The 23,538-nt window shown below is 38.1% G+C and overlaps 1 protein-coding gene across 7 annotated transcripts in view; it reads left to right on the forward strand.

Annotated features, from left to right (window-relative positions):
• Nucleotides 1–23,538, forward strand: part of LOC129774817 (probable G-protein coupled receptor Mth-like 1) — a 379,271-nt gene that overhangs the window by 35,072 nt on the left and 320,661 nt on the right. For all 7 annotated transcript variants that reach the window (XM_055778805.1, XM_055778810.1, XM_055778807.1 and 4 more), the window contains exon 3: nt 2,469–2,685. In XM_055778805.1, the coding sequence (XP_055634780.1) occupies nt 2,469–2,685 (217 nt within the window). The remainder of the gene's footprint in view (nt 1–2,468; nt 2,686–23,538) is intronic.

A 23,538-nucleotide genomic window follows, 5' to 3' on the forward strand; every position in this document is an offset into this window, starting at 1 on the left:
TTGTAGATCCATATCGAATAAGTCGGTTCAAGTACAATAATTTTATGTCACATTTTCAGCAAGTCTAATGCGCTCTTTTCTGGTTTGAAAGAACGAACACGTGTACACCTTGTTAGCGAATGCCTAATAACAATGAGCTTTATATTCTGCGAAGGTGTTGCATATCACTCATTTCTTCATAAAACGATGTTTCTATGCATAATCTTTCGAAAAACACAAAAAAATTGTTTGTTCCCAGTAAAGGGTGTGTCACATCAAATTGCATCACGGAAAAAACGCTGTAGAAATTCGCCCAGTAGACCGATCATTTTGAAAATTTTAGACAGTAAAATAAAAACTATTGAACAACTTTTGGCATTTTCTTTTTATTCATACTTCGAGCCCAAGCCCGTATGCTCGCACCTTCCTCTTTACCCCGTCCATAAGGTTCTGTACAACGTCAGGTTGTAGTTTTTTTTGAACAGAAATCCATTTTCTCTTGAAGTCCGCCTCCGATTTGACAACTTTTGGGTTCTTCCGGAGGGCCTGCTTCATAATCGCCCAATATTTCTCTATTGGGCGAAGCTCCGGCGCATTGGGCGGGTTCGTTTCCTTTGGCACGAAGGTGACCCCGTTGGCTTCGTACCACTCCAACACGTCCTTTGAATAGTGGCACGGAGCGAGATCCGGCCAGAAGATGGTCGGGCCCTCGTGCTGCTTCAATAGTGGTAGTAAGCGCTTCTGTAGGCACTCCTTAAGGTAAACCTGCCCGTTTACCGTACCGGTCATCACGAAGGGGGCGCTCCGCTTTCCACAAGAGCAGATCGCTTGCCACACCATTGTACTTTTTGGCAAACTTGGATAGTTTCTGCTTGCGAATCTCCTCCGGAACGCTGAATTTGTCCTCTGCGGAGAAGAACAACAGGCCCGGCAGCTGACGAAAGTCCGCTTTGACGTAGGTTTCGTCGTCCATTACCAGGCAATGCGGCTTCGTCAGCATTTCGGTGTACAGCTTCCGGGCTCGCGTTTTCCCCACCATGTTTTGCCTTTCGTCGTGGTTAGGAGCCTTCTGAACCTTGTATGTACGCAGGCCCTCCCGCTGCTTGGTCCGCTGGACGAATGAACTTGACAATTTCAGCTTATTGGCGACATCCCGGACCGAACTTCTCGGATCACGTCTAAACTGCTTAACTACACGCTTGTGATCTTTTTCACTGATGGAGCATCCATTTTTGCCGTTCTTCACCTTCCGGTCGATGGTTAGGTTCTCGAAGTATCGTTTTAGTACTCTGCTGACCGTGGATTGGACGATTCTGAGCATCTTACCGATGTCCCGATGTGACAACTCCGGATTCTCGAAATGAGTGCACAGGATTAATTCACGACGCTCTTTTTCGTTTCGATAACAGTCCCACCATGATTTTTTAAACCCGCAATCAAGTTTGATTGATTCAGTGAGGGGATCTCATCACATTCCATTGAACAATAGTATAGTGCTTATAAAAAACCCGGTGTATTGCTAAATTGAAATGCTTAAAGCTTTTGGTAGACAAATATGCGAGAAAACTTTGATTGCGTTTTTCTCAGTTGCTGATTTTGGAACATGGGACAACTATGCGTAGAAAGGCAGTATACTCGTATGTAATGAATTTGAGTTCAGGATGGCCAATCATGCTATCGGTTCATAACGACGTTGAAAATCTCCTTAAAAACAAAAATCAAAAAAACAGCCGTTCGAGTTGAATGTTTTTGCAAGTTTATTTGTTTTTTACGGGTGCGAGAGAGATGATTCATACCCTACTTTTTCCCCGTTGTTTACCATCTCTATTAGTAAACACACCTTAAATTCACACAGCATCGAAAGTTAGCGCGAGAGCCACTTTTACGGTTGATTTCATCGGAATAATTTCATCCACCCTGAAGAGTGAATCATAACAAATAAAATTTTCTCCGTCGATTGCCTCCGAACAAATCGGCTGGCTCCGACTGTCGATCTCATCTCAATTCAGTCAGCGCCGGTGGAAGCTTGAAGCTATCCGCTCGTGAAATCTCCCAAGTGGATTATGAATGCAAACTGGATCAAATTACCAGATTTTATGCTTTTTCCGCATCTTCTTCCCCAGCTCCCAACCCATCGTTTCACAATTACAACCCGCGGCAGCGAACAAAGAGACCCTCTCGTTTCCGCTAAATTGAACCTTTTAAATATTTTACTGAAATCAATTTCAGTTATGGCACCCTTCGCTGGTTGTGCCTTTGTTGTGCCTCGTCTGCCGTCTGTCATCGACAGGATGATGATGATGGGCTGGGACGGGAGGGGGAGAGGCTCATCCTCAATCGCAATCATCTTCATCATCACCAGGGCAACAAGATATGTTGTTTGGAAGTCAACACGTGATGATGTTATCTCCCTCTCTTTTCTCAAAATAGAATTAATTTCCCACACTGTTCTCTAACTTATTCAACCGCTCTTCTTTTTCATGTTACAGGACATTAAGTTCGCCCTCTACGCAGCGGCCCTCCTCATCTCGGTGATTTTCCTCGCGGCCACTCTTGCCACCGGCTACCTGGTGACCTCGCAGCATCACGTCCTGCACTGGCGCTGCCAGACGCACTATGTCGCGTGCCTTCTCATCGGGGATCTCTTCCTGGCCATCGTCCAACTGTCCAGGGATTCCATCACCGGTTCGGCCTGCACAATGATCGGTAAGTCATCACGTTTGTTCTTCCTCGTTTTTTTTTTTTTGAGGGCTATGAGACCCAACAAGCAAAAAGTGAAAGAAATACAGGCAAAAAAAAAAGTCAGCGCCAATTATCTATAATTAAGATCTTATTATGAAAACATTTCGCATAGTTGTGGGGTCATTCCCATGGGGGAAACCACGCTTGTTCGCGTCCGTCCACCTCCTTCGGAATTCCGGCCGCGTTGTGGCTGTGGCTGCCTGCGCCTAGTAGACTGGTTCTCAAGAACGAGTTCGGTAAATTTATGGCACCGAAAAGCAAGCAGGGACAAGAAAACAACTCCTGCGTGCAATAATATGCTTTTGTTTGGCGAGAAGTGGAACCATAAATTGAGGGAACCGGTGTGTGTGTGTGTGGGAGCGGGAAAGAGGACGGTTGACCGGTAATAATAGGCTTCTCGGAGCTGGTCTCTTTTCTGGTATGTGTGTTTGCGTCTGTGTGCAATATCTCTTCGGATTATTTGGGCTGCTGCTGAAGACAATCGCCTTTTGTTGAGCGGGTTTTATAAGCTAGGCGGCCTTGGGCTTGGTCCTTACCATAAGTTGATTATTGTTAGTTGTGTGCACAGTATGCAAAATATGGAAATGTGTTCACGAAAGCGGGAAGAATATACATTTTGTTATGATTTTTTTCATTATTCTTCAACAATCCAGTTTTTTTGTTTAAAATATTTTTCGTCGCATCAGAATACTATGTGTTTTAATGTGCATTCGAAACATTTCTCATTTTAATTCCCAAGTGCAATTGATAAGCAAGCAGAGACGGGACAATATGGTTTTGTAGCATGACTTCTAGAACTAGAATGTCATAAACTACAATCTGACATTGAATCTAAAGTCATAGCTTTCTTATAAATTAGTTATAAATTTGTATCTAGAATATTGAACACAAAAATGGAATTCAGACGTAATTCGAATGGAACTATATATGATACTAGCTAACCCGGCAAACTTCGTCCCGCCCATTTACTTGATTAATTCTCGAGTAAAGCAGAAATTTGTGTTTTATTTGTATGGCAGCCACCCTTAAGAGAGGGGGGAGGGATATCTAACCACCATAGAAACATTCATTGCACCCTAAAGTTTCCATATGCCTAATTTGGTTTAATTTGCTTGATTAATTCTCGGGTAATGCAAAAATTTGTGTTTCATTTGTACGGCAGCCCCCTCTAAGAGAGGGGGAAGGAGTATCTTAACACCATAGAAACATTTATTGCATCCTAAAACCTCCACATGCCAAATTTGGTTTCATTTGCTTCATTAATTCTCGAGTAATGCAGAAATTTGTGTTTCATTTGTATGGCAGCCCCCCCTTTGAGTGGGGGAAGGACTGTCTAACCATCATAGAAACATTTATTGCACCCTAAAACTTTCACATGCCAACTTTGGTTTCGTTTGATTGATTAATTTCCGAGTAATGCAAAAAATTGTGTTTCATTTGTATGGCAGCCCCCTCTAAGAGAGGGGGAAGGAGTATCTTATCACCATAGAAACATTTATTGCATCCTAAAACCTCCACATGCCAAATTTGGTTTCATTTGCTTGATTAATTCTCGAGTAATGCAGAAATTTGTGTTTCATTTGTATGGCAGCCCCCCCCCCCTTTGAGTGGGGAAAGGACTGTCTAACCATCATAGAAACATTTATTGCACCCTAAAACTTTCACATGCCAACTTTGGTTTCGTTTGCTTGGTTAATTTCCGAGTAATGCAGAAATTTGTGTTTCATTTGTATGGCAGCCCCCCCTTAGAGAGGGGGGAGGGGTCTCAAAATATCACGAAAACCTTCCCTGGTCCCAAAAACCCCTGCATACCAATTTTCATGTCGATCGGTTCAGTAGTTTCCGAGTCTGTAAGAATCAGACAGACAGACAGACATCACTCCATTTATATATATATATATATATATATATAGATAGATCTAGTATTTGAATCGTGTATCCAAATTTGTAGTCAGTATGAAAGCATTTTAAACCTGACTTGAAGCCGGATGAAAATTCAGCATTTTCGTTCGAAATCTGAGTTCGGATCTGAAATCTTGATCTCTAACTCTAATTCGAATCTCAGATCTGAGCCTTGTATCTAGAATTTGAATATGTAATCTAAATATAGAATCCGCTTCTATAAGTCGGTAGATGAAATCTATAATTATTAACTAAAATGCGGATTCTAATTCGTTTTTGAATTTTGCAGCTTTGACAACAATCAGATCTGTTCCTGGGATTCTAGGATACGTATCATGAATCTGAATCAGAACACCGAATTTGGAGTCCAATTTCCATAACCTAACTCTGAATATGAGTTCGAAATCGGGAAAACAGGAATCTACAAAAATTTTATAATCTAAAATCTACAGTCTGAGTCTCAAATTTCAAAATTGGAATATGTTATCTGAATTTGGAATCTAGAATTTTTAATCCTGTATTTTAATCCTAATAAGATAATTTTTTTTCCATGTTCGAATTTTAAATTCGAAGTTTGGAAAAAAACATGGAATACCATCAGCTTGTCATACTTAATCAAAAACTGGAATACGCATAAAAAATTTCATATATATTTTTAAAAAGTCTGAAATCGATTTAGAGATTTTTCATTTTGGAAGCGAACCTGAAATCTGAAGACGAAATTTTATGTGGACACCGAATTCAGAGCCCAAATCCGAAATCCTACCCAAATATTTGAATCCGGAATCGAGACATTGGGAGTCTACAAAGATTCTATAACAATGGATCTAGAATTCGAATATTTTCCTAAAACTTAGAATTTTCAATCTACAATTTGAATTTTGAAATTCAAACGATGGAATAGGATCCGGATCTAGAATTTTGCATTTGAATCAGTTACCTAAATTAGTTACTATTTGAAGCGAGCTGGCTTTTGGATTCGATCTCAGACACTCGACTGAGTTCTGGAATTCGAATACAGAATACAGAGTGAATCGAACTCGGAAGGCGAATCCGAAATCTAGAGTTCTAATTCTGAATGCGGTATCTGACACTCGGAAAAGATCCAAATATCTCACATTTGAGCCCTAAATCCAGAGTTTGAATATATATTCTGAATCTTGAATCCGCTTATGGAAGTTGTTATTTAGATCTAAGGTTCGTAGCTCTGGCATCAACAACTGATATGTGGAATTCAAACCGAAACTGAAGCGCTGAACATGGTTCCTGAGACATTGAAAGTCAGTATTTGCGATCTTGAGATCCGAATTTGGAATCTGAAAGCGGAATATGAATACGAATCTTGACACAGAGCTCGAATGGATGAATCATGAAAACGAATTCTGGAATCCAGAAATTTGAAACCTACAAAAAAACTAGAATCTGGAGTTGAATATAAGGCATGCATCCACAATTCGAGTTAACTATCTGAAATTTGCATCTAGAATTTTGAAATTTGAATTCTGAAATGAGTATTCAAATCTGGAATAACATCATCTGGAGTTAATATATAAAACCATGAACAGAACATGGAAGTTGAATTGGGTGTCCGAATTCATGTACAGAATCCAAAAAATATATCAAAAGCCAGGATCCGTGATCCGAAATCCGAATATTTGCTCGAAAACTGAATGCGCAAGGCGAATCCGGAATCTCGATTTCCAATTTAAGCCCAGAACTCGGAATTCAACAGCAGTATAAAATTCTAGAAATGGTATCTAGATCTCAGATCAGAATCTTGAATCTAGAGTTTGAATACCTATTTTCAATCTGAAATCCGCATCTTAAACTCGATATCTAAAATCAGTGATCGAAGTCCTATCATTAATAACTGGAATGGATCTGGATTGGAATTTGTAATTAACATCTGTTATTTAGATTTCCTAGAACTTGGAACACAATCCTCTCCGTCAATCCGTTCAGTGATCAGTACGATTTTAAAACAAATTATCTTTGGGCGAAATAAAAAATTAAGCCTTCTAAAAAATAGAGGACTTTACGATGACAGAAGGAACAGGATTCTTCTGTCACCGGATGCCCCTTATCATTTGTAGAGTGCTTATTAGTTTCAATACGTTTTCAGATGCCGATGAATCTAAAATTCACATCCTGGCTCTTGTAACTGAAATGTCGACAAACCTAAAATAGAATTCTTCACTAGTATCAGGATCCGAGAATATCAAATACAATTTGAAAATACCCTAGAATACATATCAGATTTAAAATCTGAGTCTTAAATGTAGAGTATGTTGATGGCATCAGAAGCTGTAATCAACATTTAAGAATAGAATTTCTGTTTTTTTAAATTGGTGATTCAGACAACCGGAACCTATATCTTTATCCGGGACACAAATCTTGAATATGTGCCCGAAATGTGATTGCGGGAAACCGAATCCTGGGCCAGAATCTGAAAAACTATTCCCTAATTCGACATTAGCGTCCAGATTCTTAAGAAAAAATTCTGAATTTCCAATCCTCAATTAAAATCCATATTCAAAATACGTGTTTGTACAAATTGTGTATGTGTAATCTAAATCAGGAATGTGAATTATAAGTCGAAAATTTGTTATCTGAAATTAAGTACTCGAATCTGGGATTCGTATATTTGTAGTATGGAATTTGATATTCAAATTGGGATTTTGGATTTGAACCTGAAGTCTGGTTATCAGATTTCGGAAATCAGAATCTAAAACAAAAATCTTGGATTCTGGAATGCGGATACCAAAACGAGGCTCTTTAATCTGGATTCCAGTTGGAACATAAGATTTGCAGGTTTAAAATTTATATAAATTCCCTTTTTTTTGGATCCTCATAAGTATTTTTCAAATGTTAATTCACGATTGAGAACTTCACAATTCACAAAATCTCACACAACGGTATTCGTATTCCGAATTGATGGAATCATTTGGGATACGAATATGGATTCAAATGTCAAAACATAAATTTTCTATGCTGGAGAGGATTTCAGACATGCACTCCAGCTTACGATCGAAAATTGAAATAATTTTCTGTATTCCAATAAGGGATCTGAATTATAAGTATAAAATTTATAATCCGAAATCTTATACTCGACTCTGAGATTCGTGCAATTATAGTATGGAATTTAATATTCAAATTGTGGTTTTGGATTAAAATCTGAAGTCTGATTATCAGAATCCAGGAATCAGAAGCTGAAACAAAAGTCTAAAACATAAATCTTGGATTCTGAAATACGGACACCAAAACCAGACTCTTTAATCTGGATCCATTTCCAGCTTTCCAGGTTTAACATTCGTATATAGTTTCTTTTTTTTTTGGATTCTCATCAATATTTTTTGAATGTCACGATTGAAAACTTCACAATCATTCCAATTCACTTCAAAATCACACATAGCGGAATTCGTATTCCGAATTGATGGGTTAATTTGGGATACGGATATTGATGCAAATATCAAAACATAGCTTTTCAGTGCTGGAGTGAATTTCAAATACCCGCTCCAGCTCAAGTTCAAAGATTCAAATACCCACATACCCATACGGAGTCAGAAATCTATGCTCTATATAATCAGAAATCCAAATCCCGGATGGGAATACCAAATCATGATTTACTTTTTTTTTGACGATCCAATCTTTCGTACGAAATTCCAAAAGATTCTGATGTCTGAAGAGACTGAATCGCGGTTGGGAATTCTAAATCAAGATTCAAGCAATTCTAAATCAAGAAATCAAGCTCTGGAATCCGGTTTCCATAATATTTCGGGGAATTCAAGAATCTTACATTCGGATTTCGGAAGTTTAAATCTTTGAACTGTTTTTCGTGGAAATCCTAGAAATCATAATCATGAATTAGGAGGTAGATGGGAGCGAATTTCGTGTTGGTAACTGAAATTTCAATTCATGTACGAAATTGGATCGCGGAATCCAAATTTGATAACAGAGTTCGTGATTCTAAATCCGAATGTAAAATTCTTGAATTGCTCAATATACTATCGAAACCGGATTTCAGAGTCTGAAGAGCTATTGCAATGCTTGGATCGTAATCTAATATGTAAATCTTGATTTAAATTTCCCAACCGGGATTCAGTTCGAGATTCCAAGAGATTCTTATGTTTGGACTAATGACGATGGATTTTGCGCCGACTCGTCTTGGAGTTGGAAGTATTCTCTCATTATTCATTCAAAATCAATGCATGTAGATAGTAGCTATCTGAGTATATTTGAATACTCAGTTCCTCCAAAATTAGTCTAGACTATCTTCTGGAGGGGAGATAACTTGTGCTGAGAAGGATGAACAAAAGATCATTGAATACAGTAGAACCCGCGATTATCCGCGGAATAGTCGGGCTAGCTCACCGCGGATCACGAAAATCGCGCATAACACAACAAATGACTAAAAATGAGGTGCAAACACAAAAAAGCAGATATTTCAGTACGAAAACAATGTTTTATCAATACAGGAATCACTATCCATCTGTAAGGTCGTGTACACCAGTTGTCAAATAATGTGAAAGTCATGACCAAAACAAGAGACCAAAAACCTACCACTCATTTTCACATTTAGGGTAGGTTCAAAGAATTACTATGGAACTCGCTTTCGCGGATAAACCGCACCGCGGATCATCCGCTCGCGGATAATGGGGGTTCTACTGTATTTAAATAGTCGTCTTGAATGTTGATTTTGAAATGTGATCAATTCCTGCAATAAAATTACATGTTTCGAGATCTGGTTTCTGGATCATTCATTCAGGCTCCAGATTCCGGTTTTCAGTTACAGATTCTATACTTGGATTAAAAATTCGAAAATTCGAAATGAGATTCCATTTTAAATTAGATTCCTGATTATGATTTTCAAAACTCACACTCTAGTTCCAACTTCTGATCCCGATTCTAGATTCATTCAATGATTGTAATTCGGAATTAACATTCCGAAATAAAATGAAAAATCTTGAGTTCACATTTCGGATTCGAATTACAAGCAGAAATTCTGAATTCCGATTCAATATTCAGATCCAGATTCCAGACTTGAAAGGTGTCAGATCCAAACACGGCGTTAGAATACCGATTCTTAATACTGAAACACAGATCCAGCATTCATTCCAAAATCCAGATTCTAGGATCAAGTTCAACAATACAATTTTAGATTCACATATTGGTATCCATGCCAAAACTTCCAGATTTAGAATCGAGGTAATATCTGGTAATATCTAGATTCTGGATTCAAGATGATCTTCTCAGCTTCGAAATGTATATTTAGTTACCAGATTTTAGACCCTGATAATAATTTTGGACTGAAAATTGGCGTTTTCAAACGCCAATCCTCGTATTTCCACATTCCAGATTCGGAATGCTCGACTTCGTGTTCCAAACTGAGAACCTAGTTGAAAACGCTTAGGTCGGAAGTCCTACATCACCCATCAGTGTTCATTATTTATCTGATATTGATGTTTGTTCCCATTAGTGAAAAATCACAAAACATTGTAACCAATTTCGGATTTTCCATTTTAAAAATCTTTATTTCCCACTGTGTCTGCTCCGATGTTCTGAGAAGGGAGATGAGAACAGATGCGGACCACGGCACTGTTTTGTCTTGGCTCATGTCGTGTTCCTTTGGAAATGATGATGCAGTTGTAAAATTAGAGAGTTTATGCTCCGCCAGCTACTATCATCCTGCACCTTCAATAAAGTTCCGATTGCTGTTGCTTTCCTTGGCCGCCGCCGCCCCATGGCCACTGGCTCAACCCTTGCAGCAGCTGTAGCTGCGGTGTGATTGTTATTGCTGCCATTATTATGTGTTGTTGTTCATAAATTACTGATCTATTGCGTCCGATAGGACTCCGGATGGGTCTGGTCGCTGGGCTGCTGGCAGCTGGGGCAGGAAATGGGTATTCAGCTGGGCGGAAACAGTAACACTGTTAATTCTGCTCGATACGGGATTCCACAGAACAATGGGAAACGAGAGAAAAAACCAATGATTTACTAGTATTCTAGAAAAATGTGGGGCGGAGATCTCTAGGGGCACCCCAGCAAGGCTACTACAACACCTGACTCGCACGAAGCTTGCTGCATAATTCCGGCAATATTCATAACGTGCGCAACCCCTCCGAAAAAGTTAATTTTATTAAGAATGTTTAATTAGAAACATTTATTGCCTATCCTGGACTTCGAAGCAGACACACAACATGGTGTACCGTCTGGCGATGCTCAGCTCAGCATCCCTTGCAGCACCAGATGACGGAGGGGGGACCCCCGGCAGCATTCAAATTGTGTGAGTTAATCCCCCACCGGTCGGTCGGTCTGCCATGACCATGACCGAACCGGCCTTGCTCGTGTAAGGATCTGGTAGTCACTCTGTGGTTCCATATGTTGTTGAATCACTGTCCTCTCATTCGTTCCAGCGAGCGAGATGAGGGCAGCGCCGCAGGCGGAAAGCGGCGGATTAATTTTATTAGTAATATTAGTTACGATGACAAATATGCACACACGCTCTCTGTGCGTTCTGTCAGTGTAGAAGTGGAACATAACATGGGCCTGAGTTATCATTACGAGTCCACAACACAAATATCCGACACATGTCGTCATTCAATGCAAGATGAGAAGGGGTGGTCCAGTCTCGGAATGCAGTCTCCGCCGTCGTCGTCATCGTCATTGTCAGCGTGTGCATTTGAATAATGACGATTAGCCTCGTTAATGGTATTATCCGTTGTTCCTGAAATGTAATGCCGGTGTGTACGCCTGGGCAATCTAGAATTGCCGGCAGTCGGGAGTGAATTGTGTGGAATGGGAAAACTGTGGGTTTATTGTTTCTAAACAGAGATTTATTTCCCTCATTTTTCCATTCCGGCTTTCAATCAGACTCGAATTTCAATCGCATTCCTGGGGGAGGCTATATCTGTCGATACGACTTTTATTAGCCTCACTCAACTGTTGTGGGACTTGGTTGGTTTGGGTAATCGAACGGTTGGACGGATTATTGGGATTTTGAGACGAGAATAGAGGGCAGTGTAGAGAGGAGGGTGAGGATATGGCGATGATTGTAATGAAAAAGATAATCCTTCCGTCCAATGAAAGAGGGAAGACGATGATTATGCAGGGGTCTTGACCGAAAAGAAGTGCCCACATAGAAATCTGTAATTTAAATAATATCCGAAGTGAGGTAAGTAGATTTTCAAACTTCACAACCAGTCGAATCAGCGCTCCATTTACACTCAGAGATGCCAGATTCGCGGAAACAGCCTAAATTCTAGACCTAAATTCCAATTTTCACTTTCATGTGATCAATTTTGAATGCGATTAATCTTTAATAAGAACGTATCCACAATTATTCATCTATTTTTCAACAAACTCCTTGAAAGTTAACTATCTGATTAAAATATGCACATGATGTTAGAAAGTCAATGAACTTCGTAAAAATAATAATACATTTGATACAATTTTATACTCAATTATAAATCGTTAAAATGATATTTTTTATATTTAAAATATGTCTCATTTCGAGAAAAACATGGAATCTTCCAACGTTAAGGTGAAAGTTAATTGGATTAAGTCAATTCTTCAGATAGTGGAGTAAAAGTCGGGGTTTTTTGAAGATGTTCACTGAATGCTAATCTTTAAGTGTTTGAAATGATATTGCAATGGAATTAAAAAAGATGGAAGTTGGATGATAAAGAACGAAATGTAGAATAGTTAGAGAGCTTTAAATTATCAAGTTTATTATGTATTGTTGATGGAGTATGTTTAATAACGTCCAAGACAACACATACTTTCATGTTTTTTTCTTCTAAAATCGTATTTGAATAATAAAAAAACAGGTTTGGGCTCTCAACAAGAAAAAATAAAAAATTCTGTCAATTTTTCTCATCAAATATGATTCTCTATCAACACTCTGCATATATAATTTCTTGGTAAGTTTTTATGAAATCAAAATTCAGTCAAGAATGAAATTCTTTTATGTTCAACAAACAATAAACAATAAACAATAAAAAAAAATCGATTCCATTATATACAGGCTCCGAATATAATTATGACAAATCTTAAGATTTCTCAGGAAGTTTGTTTTTTCTTGGATTTCCACAAAAAAATTCATCAAAAATTATAAGCCCTAAAAACGAGGAATCCAAGAATCCAACAATTTAAAAATAGAAAAGTCAAGGAATCTAAGAATCCAAACACAAAGAAAAATATAAAGTATCCAAAAATTTTAGAATCAAATATTCCAGGAATCGGGAAGTACAAGAATCCATAATTTCATGAATGAAAAGATTTAAAAAGTCCAAAAATCGAGGAATCTAAGAATTAAGAAATTAAAGAATCGAATAATTCAAGAACCTGGAAGACTAAGAATCCAAAGATCTAAAAATCAAAAAATTCAAGAATCTAAAGACAAAAACAATACAAAAATCTGAGAATCGAGGAATCCACGAATTCAAGAACCCGAAATCGAAAAGTTTAGAACCCAAGATTCTAAGAATCCGAAGACAAAGAAGAAGATAAAACATCCAAAAACCCAAGAATCTAAGAATCAAAGAATCCAAGAATCCAAAAATTCAAAATTCCAAGAATATAAAGATTTAAATAATCCAAAAATCGAAGATTCGAATAATCCAAGAACCTAAAAAAATCGAAAAATCCAAGAATCAAAAGATGAAAAAATCCAAAAATCCAAAAATCTAAGAATCCAAAAACAAAAAAAAAAAAGATAAAATAACCAAAAATCCAAAAATCTAGGAATCAAAGAATCCAAGAATCGAAAAGTCCATGAATCCCAGAATCCAAAATTCCAAGAATAGAAAGGTTTAAAAAATCCAAAAATCCAAGAATCTAAGAATTAAGAAATCAAAGAATGTAATTCTTGGATTCTGGGTTTCTGAAAGTCTAAGAATCCAAAAATCCAAAAGTCCAAGAATCAAAGAATCAAAAGATAAAAAAAAATCAAAAATCTAAGAATCTAAGAATCGAGGAATCAACGAATTTAAGAATCCATGAATCTAAAAGTAAAAGAATCAATGAATCTAATACAAAGACAAAAATCAAATATTCAAAAATCTAATAACCTAACAATCAAAGAATCCAAGAATCGAAAAGTCTAAGAATCCAGGAATCTAAAATTCCAAGAATAAAAAGATTTAAGTAATCCAAAAATCCAGGAATCTAAGATTAAAAAAATCGAGGAATCGAATAACCCAAGAACCTAAAAGTCTAAGAATCCGAAAATCGAAAAATCCAAGAATCATTAGATAAAAAAATGCAAAAGTCCAAGGATCTAATAATCGAAGAATCCACGAATCCAAGAAAGCAAGAATCGAAAAGTTTAAGAACTCAAGAATCTAAGAATCCTAAGACAAAGAAAAAGATAAAATAACAAAAAAATCCAAGAATCTAAGAATCAAAGAATCCAAGAATCGAAAAGTCCAAGAATCCAAGAATCAAAAATTCCAAGACTGAAATAATCCAAAATATACAGAAATCTAAGAATCGAAGAGTCTAGGAATCCACGATTTGCGTTGCTAGAGTCAAATTGTTTAAAATATATCAAATATCTTCAAAAGAAGTAGCTGAAGGCATCATGAGTATTAGTGGTAGAATATTATTCAATGAAATGAAAAAATAAAAATAAAAATAATAGTTTTATACTACTCAAAATAAATTTAGGAATCATGCGCCGTTCTTTAAATTTCGTTCACAAGTTAAATGCTAAGCTTTTTACTATAGTAAGAATTATTTTTGCAACAAGAAATTATTCTTGGCCAAATTGTTCTATGGCTTGAAGCCTTAAATAGGTCGTTGATGCTGTAGTATTCCACCGTAAGTTTTGTTTTCGTCGATGAACAATACACTACTATGTTTAAATTTAATGATCTAACTATTGTCATTGAAAGGAGGCATATATAAATTGTTCCCCTTCTACAAAATCTTCCATATATTTGCGATCGAAATGATATTCAGGAAATCGATGATGAATGTAGGGAGATCCGAAACCCGGATTTTACTAACTTCAGTGTAAACGAACGCCAAGATGTTTTTTTCTTTCTTTTTTTATTTTGCCAAATTGGAAATATTATTATAACATTCTTGATTCTGACGCATTTCTCTGCGACCATTGAGCGATTGTTTTCAGTATACAACTTGGACGAATCGAAACTAGGAAGTAAACAGGAACAAAAACAATTCGAGGCAATCTAGCCTCTAGAAATTATGTAGAAATAAAAAATAATAAAGATGAATAAAGAGCAATTCCTCGTCAAATCAGCCGGTCGCTGACCCGACCCCCTCCGTTTTTTTTTCAAAACTTGCTACTTATGATGAAAACTACCCTAAATCTCAATTTTCACATCATCATATTCAAATCACGACCGATTTTCGAAAAGGGTGTATTCAAAATCATTGATTGGACAGGCCTGTGATGCGGCAAGAACAATTGGACATTTGGTCTTTGATTGGACATTTTGTAAATACATATACCTTTGTGCGAGTTTCGTTTCTACAACATGATCAATTTTTAGCAGTGTTTTTAACCATTTCCCAATAATTTATGGTATTACCACCAAATTTTGTACACCTTTATAATGTCATTTACTCAATTACTGTTAACTGGTGTTGTTATTCAAATAGGCGAATTCTCATCAAAGTTTCCGAAAATTGAGTTCATTTTACTGGATTATGTGCTTTACACACTGGTCACAATCGCCTCTAATGCGGGATGTCTAATTAGAGGCGAATCACTGTATTAAGTTGGATATATCTCGAGAATATGTCATATGAACTGCATTCAACTGTTTATTATTGATTTTACAACAACATATTTTAACATCTGACTTTGACTTTGAATACGCCCTTTCAAAAATCAGTCGTAATTGAAATTGGTCATAATGAAAATTATGACATTGCGTAGCTTCCATCATAAGTACCAACATTCAATAAAATCGAAGAGGCGTCAGAACTTGCTGTTTTCGGCTGATTTGGCGTGGAAGTCATCTAGAACAAGATGAGGATTGGTTAGAATGAAACAAAACGTAAAACAGAAGTATAATGTTAAAATGTATGATAACAGTAAAATTAAAAATTCAAATTACTTATATTGTCACTGTATATCGTAATTTTGATTGCTAATATAAACAAAATTATGATAAAAATCGATTCTTCCAGCTTTTTCCAGTTTTTGTCGAATTTTTACAGATTTTTAAATAATTTGGTTGGCAACTCTGTGTAGCATAGCATGAAACACAGTATTAATCCAATAGAATTAAAAAAACATTTATGTAAGTTATGCATCACATAAGTTTACAAAATCATGTTATAACAGCTCGAACTTTGAAAATTTCTTAACTGTGCCATGATTCAAATTTCGAATTATTAAAATTTTTGTTTCAGAATTCACACACATTTTGTCAGCAACACTTTGAGAGGAATTTGTTATCAATTTTTGTGAAGCTCATTTTTCCATTGTTATTCTACCTTAATCTTAAATCTTCTTTCTGGGTCTTGTAATATACACTTATGAAACTCTTGCAATAAGAAATTTTATCGGGAGTTCGGGTTGAGCGTCTGTGCTGTGCAGACGTGCGTGTGGACTTCTTTTCGATTGTCCTCATTTTTTTTGTCCTTTTAATTGTTATAAGTGTACAAGTTTCTGTGAAAAGTGTGCGTTTCTTCTAAGCGAGCTCGATTATGGCGGAAGCAGCTACAGTTCTCTACATAGGTTTAAAAAATATCGAATTTTCATCCGACGAAGAAGTGCAAATTGTTTAGTACAGTCCGTTTATTTGGTCGCGCTGGCGGTCGTTGCTGTTCGTTTTCGTGTCGGATAATTTCTTTTCTTCGTTATGGGTGTGTGTGTGTGTGTTGCCGAATGAGGCCTGTGTTTCCGAAGCTAATCGCAGAAAGGAACGGAATCGTGTTTGAAAGAAAATAAGACAGTGATGGTGAATTATGTTTGTATAATTCCATACATTTGGTTTTATTTGTGTTTAGGTTTTGTCTAACCGTTCCAGCCACCCACATGTATGAATGCCTTTTTGATGAGTATGAAGTGGTGGGTGGTGATATGGGTGGAACGGGAGACGGCTCTGCTGAATATGTTGCTAACGACGGCTGTGTGGTTGGTGTTTTTCTTCTTTCTTCATTGGTTTGCGGCGAATGTGTACTTGTACGTGTCGCAGGGATGGTATCACCATGGAGCGAACAGGCGTAATGAGCTAAGTTTCCTGTTATTCATATATTCTTATACATTTCTTCAAGTAGATCTTTAATTCTTTAGTTCTTCAGGATGTGGGTGAAAAATATGTGTTTCGTTGCGCACTCAATCGTCGCGCGCACTTTATTATGGGGGTTTTCCCTCTCTTGCTCTTACACATATACTTGTAGTTTTATTCCAGGGAACCCAGAGTAGGAGCTTTATGTGTGTTATATATTTAGTTTTTTCTCCATCGGTGTGTATATGCGCATGTGTCTGATGTTTTGCGGCATACAGTGATGCCAGGTGATTTTCATTTGGCATAGATCCAGTATTGCTACATGAGTAGCAAAAATGTAGAAATTTGTAATGTTTTTGCAATTCAGTGGAGAAGCAGAAGGTGTCTCAGATTTACTTATGTTAATGTATAATTAAAAAAAAACATTGTAATAAAACCCTACGTGTAGAAGAGTTAGAGTTCCATGTTGTAGTTCTTTCATGTTTTTTTTTCGTTTTGTATAAGAGTGATTATGTATCTATATAGTTTTAGCTCTGTGTCCGCCGCCGTCGATTTGAGTATAATATTGTAGGTATCCTGAGCAAATAATCTTCATTGTCGCGATCGGAAAGTTACGATAAGGAATACGCGTAATGAATGACTGAATATATCGCCAGCTGGAGTTTTTTTGTAGGGAATTACCTTCGGTTGCCTTCTTAAGTTAGATAAAAAAAATACGTGTGATTTTAGAGACCTTCTCAGGTTTCCCAAATATAACGCGGAGAATTATTTTGATGGAGAGTACGTGTGATAAATAAACGAATATATATTTTATCTCGGTTGCCTTCTCAGATTTCCGTCGCGTTTCGATAAAAAGATGTGTTAAATAGTAAAATGTATAGCCGGTCGAATTGATTTAACAGGTCTACCTTTTTAGGTTACCTAAAAGTAATTTATGTCGCGCGTTGTAATACTCACATAATCACATCACTTACCACAGTGAATCCTGATTTTTACCTCTCCCACTAACAACTATCCCTTCCATGATATTCGCTAGGGAACCACGCTATAGAAGCGCCCCTTCTGGCCTTCGGGCGGCGATTATCATACTAACGCTCCTTCCCTTTCCCTGGTGACTGTAAGGACGTGGCCGGCGTCGTTATTGACCATTTAAAGTTCGAATCACCGAAAATTGCACAACGAGAATGATCTGCTAGTCCCAAGCGTCATTCTGTGTGTTCTTTGTGCAATTTGGTTGGTTCAGGTCAATCACGGAGAGCAACTACGAAGTGTGCAGTCTACCCAAGCTCAAGCTCAAGCTCTTGCAATAAGAAATTTTATCGTGAACTTTTGATCCGTCCGGATTTAGAATCATCTTCTGAATGTGTTTTTTATTCCGGTATATTCGTCAACAGCTAGGTACTACGTCTGACACTGCACTGAATTGTCTGAATTGTACCTATCAGTCACCATCGAAAATGCCAATGATGTTTCTGTTTTGTGATGATATTGAATATAATGATAAAGTGTCCGGATTAAAAAGCCGTCCGGACTCTGAAGTATTACGATATTGTTTGTCCAATCTGATTTTCAAGATAAAATGCTAAAAGCACGTGCGGGGTGTCTAAATATATGTTTTCAAACTTCCTGAACACGTTTTCAATATTCATGTTACCCAAACCCCAAAAGGGGTTGCAGGGGGAGGGGATGAAAGTATAAAATTTTCGAAAAACACATCCAAAATTTCTATGTTTTTATGGCATTTTATCGCAATGTTGCAACAAGTTGCAAGATGTCATAAAGGGAAAGTGTACAGGGGACCCTAAGAAAGACATTTTGTTATAAACATTTTTGGAGAAATTTGGAAATTTTTTTGTATGTCTACTTTTGTATAAATTCAATGTAGAAAATGTACTTACTTTCAAACACTCATTCCACAGCTTCAATTTTTTTAAAATTAAAAACGGAATAGAACACCATCACTTTATGTATTAACGTATTTTGTAGAACTTGTCTTCTTCTTCTTCTTCTTCAATGGCACTAACGTTCCTAGAGGAACTTCGCCGTCTCAACGTAGTATTCCTTGCGTTATTTTTATTAGTACTTAGTTGAGATTCTATGCCAAATAACACGCCTTGAATGCATTCTGAGTGGCAAGCTCTAGAATACGCGTGATCACAGTGCAAGTCGGAGGAAATTTCTTTGACGAAAAATTCCCCCGACCAGAACGGGAATCGAACCCGAACACCCGGCATGTTAGTTATGACGCTAACCACTCGGCCACGGGAGCACTTGTGCCAAATTTGAAAAACTTGCGTGTTTACCGCTACGCTGGTTGACTGCACTAAACACTACGTTGGCACGTCGTTATCGCAGCGAAAATCGTCACGGATCCTCTTGCCATATGTGATACTAGATGTCTTGAAGGTTATAGAACACAATTAGACCATTCATTCGGTCGGGCACTGTCGTTCATTTTTCTATTTAATATCACATAGAATTTCTGAGGGACCACTGTGCGTCATCGGTTATATTCGTCCCAAGCTGCTATCATGTTTTTTGGAATCCAATTAATTCATGGATATTATATTAGGCTGTCAAAAAAGTCCTGCGGTATTTCCGCGAGGTGTCGTTGTAAGCGCTTAGTTCTTGTTGTATTCATTGTATCGAGTCATACTATAGCTTGTTGGAAAGGTATTTTATAGTCCTTGACAGCTATAATATAGTCCTTGACAGTGTTTTGTTTGGTTAAGTCGTTCGTGAGTTATAGTGTCGCAAATATGGAGCAAAATAAAGAGAAAATCCGACATATCAAAGGCAAAAATGCATCGCAAGCTGCCAATAAAATTTGTGCAGTTTATGGACCCGATACAGTTTCCATTTCCACCGCACAACGATGGTTTCAACGTTTTCGTTCTGGTGTAGAGGTCGTCGAAGATGCGCCACGCCCCGGAAGGCCTGTCGTCGAAAATTGCGACAAAATCGCTGAACTAGCCGAGAAAGACCGGCATAGTAGCAGCCGTAGCATCGGCCAAGAGCTGGGGATAAGTCATCAAACCGTTATTAACCATTTGAAGTAGCTTGGATTCACAAAGAAGCTCGATGTATGGGTGCCACACACGTTGACGCAAAAAAACATCTTTGACCGTATCGACGCATGTGAATCGCTGCTGAATCGCAACAAAATCGACCCGTTTCTGAAGCGGATGGTGACTGGCGATGAAAAGTGGGTCACTTACGACAACGTGAAGCGCAAACGGTCGTGGTCGAAGCCCGCTGAAGCGGCTCAGACGGTGGCCAAGCCCTCATTAACGGCCAGGAAGGTTCTGCTGTGTGTTTGGTGGGATTGTCAAGGAATAATCTATTATGAGCTGCTTCCCTATGGCCAAACGCTCAATTCGGACCTGTACTGCCAACAACTGGTCCGCTTGAAGGTAACACTCATGAAGAAGAGGTCATCTTTGACAAACAGAGGCCGCATTGTCTTCCATCAGGACAACGCCAGGCCACACACTTCTTTGGTGACGCACCAGAAGCTCCGGGAGCTCGGATGGGAGGTTCTTTTGTATCCGCCGTATAGTCCGGACCTTGCACCAAGTGACTACCACCTGTTTTTGTCCATGGCGAACGAGCTAGGTAGTCAGAAGTTAGCCACAAAAGAGGTCTGTGAAAATTGGCTATCCGAGTTTTTCGCCAATAAGGAAGCGAGCTTCTATAACAGGGGTATTATGAAGTTGGCATCTCATTGGGAACAAGTCATCGAACAAAACGGCGCATATTTGACATAAAAAAGATGATTGTAACTAATTTTATGAACAAATAAAAATTAAAAAAAAATACCGCAGGGCTTTTTTGACAGCCTAATATATCGCGATCCACGTTTATCTATTTCGCTCCAGTGACTTCATCTTCATAACTTATTCAATCACATTCCTTCATTAAAACTGTTTGAAACCCCAATGTCTGTATTATTATTATTTTCTACCACTGATTCTTAATCCGGAAAAGCTTTCCCAGAAAAGATGTTGTCATTCGATTACAGCTAGGTCCCAGGAAACGCTTCCCATATGGTCTTCTCGACGATGCCACGGCGCGCCCCAAGCACGTATGCAGCAATTCGGCACCAGCAAAATTGTCCTTCGGATAGATTCAATCAACCATTTCCCCCTAAAATGCGTCCAATGAAGATGCATTTACTGCTCATGAAATCACCACCCTTGCAAAATTCCCCATTTAAGAACGACGTCGTGCGCAAGGATTACAGTATTTCAATTTTCAACGGTTTCAAGAGGATGAACGAGTGCCCCCACCCGTCACTCGCCGTAACCCCGAATCGAACGGGATCGAAGTAATCCCAATCATCTACCGGCGGGATTCGAAAGCCATTTTCGGTCAGAAGGATTGCAATTTGAACGAGCAGAGATTTATTTACTAGCTTCAGGGGTAATTTGACTGAACAAACTAACTTTTGCGAACGGAAAACCTTTTTCCTCTCCCCTTCGATTCAAAAGCAACGATTCCGTCGTCCACTTCTCGATGGTTACCATAGCGAAGCACGAGAGGATTTGTCCGGAAAAGATGAGCCTCATCATCTCCGGCAACCGGAAAACGGATGGGAGACGATCAACCGAACTTCAAAAAGTTGTCTTCAGTGTATACTTCTGTTTTCCTGGCTAGGAGAGCTGTGAGATGGGGGCGGATTTGAAATACTCGACCGGGAGCGGAAATTGTCGCCACCGAACGAAACCAGACACTGAATTCACTTTCGAGCTTACGGCCGCTGCAAAGCAGCAGCTTCTGCAGCATCATCAGCAGCAAACATCGTCTAGGGTGATGAGCCACTTTTCCCCTGTCCTCCTAACCACTTTTTCAATCTGGGAATCAATCCTAACCGGCAACCGTCGGCTATTTATTATGGAGAGCGTAATCAAACTTTTATCTCGGGTGCCAATATGAAATCGAATGTGGCCGGACACAAAAATAGAGACGGAGGGCGAAATCTATTCCCTCGGCCCCCGGGTTGGGAATCATCATCAATCGAGATCTTTAATTTATGCCGTCTTTTCGCACTTTGGTCTGTTCCGGTCTGTCATACGGTTGCACATCCTTGCTTCTTCCCTACGGAGGAGCTTCTTCGGTTGTCACCGCGTACGTGATGATAACGATTACAGAGCGGTGGCACGCACTGCGGGAGGTGGCGAAATCGATTACAGTCAATAATTGCAGACGAGAGTGATTATCCCCAGGGAGAATAACCAGAGATGCCAGATATTTTGTTTTGTTCTTGTAGATCCGTAAACTTTTCCGATCCTGCGGATTTTGAGGAATTTTCGGTTTTTTCATATCCTTGAATTTTTCGGTTAAATTATTAAACCAACTACATACATTTGTATAGAATGACTTCAACTACAACTAATATTTGTGTAATGATAAGCATTGCTTTGGTATAAGGACTGTTTGATTGAAATGTATTAAGGGTGGACTTCGGTCTGGAAGGTCGAAAAATCGAATCTTTTTTTATTTTTTTGCATTTTTGGGAAGCTTACGCCATCAGAAATGTTGTCCTAAAAGGATTATCTGTTTTCGTTGGAAACTTACAGTCAAAAATATGAGGTCACCATATGAGGATTTTCAAATATAATTATATTTGGGCAAGAGAACGCTTTTCCAGAATGAAATGATACCTCAGACCACTATAATCAAATTTGTTAAAAAATTCTATTTCCAATTTTTTTTCCTTCTCATACAAATTACTTACCAATTTTAGCGGTTAGATAAGTGAGTAAACTTGACATCATTTTCTTATCAAAATTCAATAAAATAAAATAAATTACATTTACATTCAGTAAATATAAATAGACATTCAGTAAGTATAAGTTTTTTTCTGAAAACAAAAAACATAAAAATCGAAAAAAATGAAGAAAACCGGTACATGGGAAAACATGTTTATTCTCTATCATTCTTTCTAAAATCGGATCAACATTGGTGAGTTGGAGCTTCGAATCTCCGCTTTTGTTGATTTTTAAACGGTTTTTCTGTTTTTTCAGAACTTTTCACGAAAAAATTCTTGCTGAATTTTTAATCCTGTACAAACTTTTGCTTTTTGTTGTTGTGTCAATAATAATTTCTACAAAAGTACAATAGAACCCCGATTATCTGCAAAATAGTCTGGCAAGGTCATCGCGAATAACGGAAATCGTGGATAACGTGATGGTGGACTAAATATGAATTTGCATCTCAGCATGAAAACTATGTTTTATCAATACAGAAATCATCAAACTATCGATCTGTGAGGTCGTGTGCACCAGTGGTCAGATAATGTGGAAGTTATGACCAAAACAAAAGAGCATGAGCCTACCACTCACTGATGAATTTCGGGAAGCTTTATAGAATTACTGTGGAAATCGCTTCCGCGGATAATCCGCACCGCGTAGGTCACCAAAATCCGTTTTCATTTATGTCGACAAAATATTCGTTGGAATTCGTTCTGCAACACAACCGTTGCTTCAGTACCGATACCACCAGCAAGATACCGAATTTCAGACGGCACCTACGTATCCAGGTGTCGACCGCGTAGTAACCATTATCAAAAAATGTAAAATACATCTTCAAATGTACCCCTATCAATAATCAAAATATCAGTACATTTCACTTTATTCCTAACATCCGAAAAAATATCACAAAAATGCATAATTTTCCGACCTTCCAGACAAGGGTCTTAAGGCTTTTT

Source organism: Toxorhynchites rutilus, chromosome 3 (assembly GCF_029784135.1).
Source record: "Toxorhynchites rutilus septentrionalis strain SRP chromosome 3, ASM2978413v1, whole genome shotgun sequence".
Taxonomy (NCBI): Eukaryota; Metazoa; Arthropoda; class Insecta; order Diptera; family Culicidae; genus Toxorhynchites; species Toxorhynchites rutilus.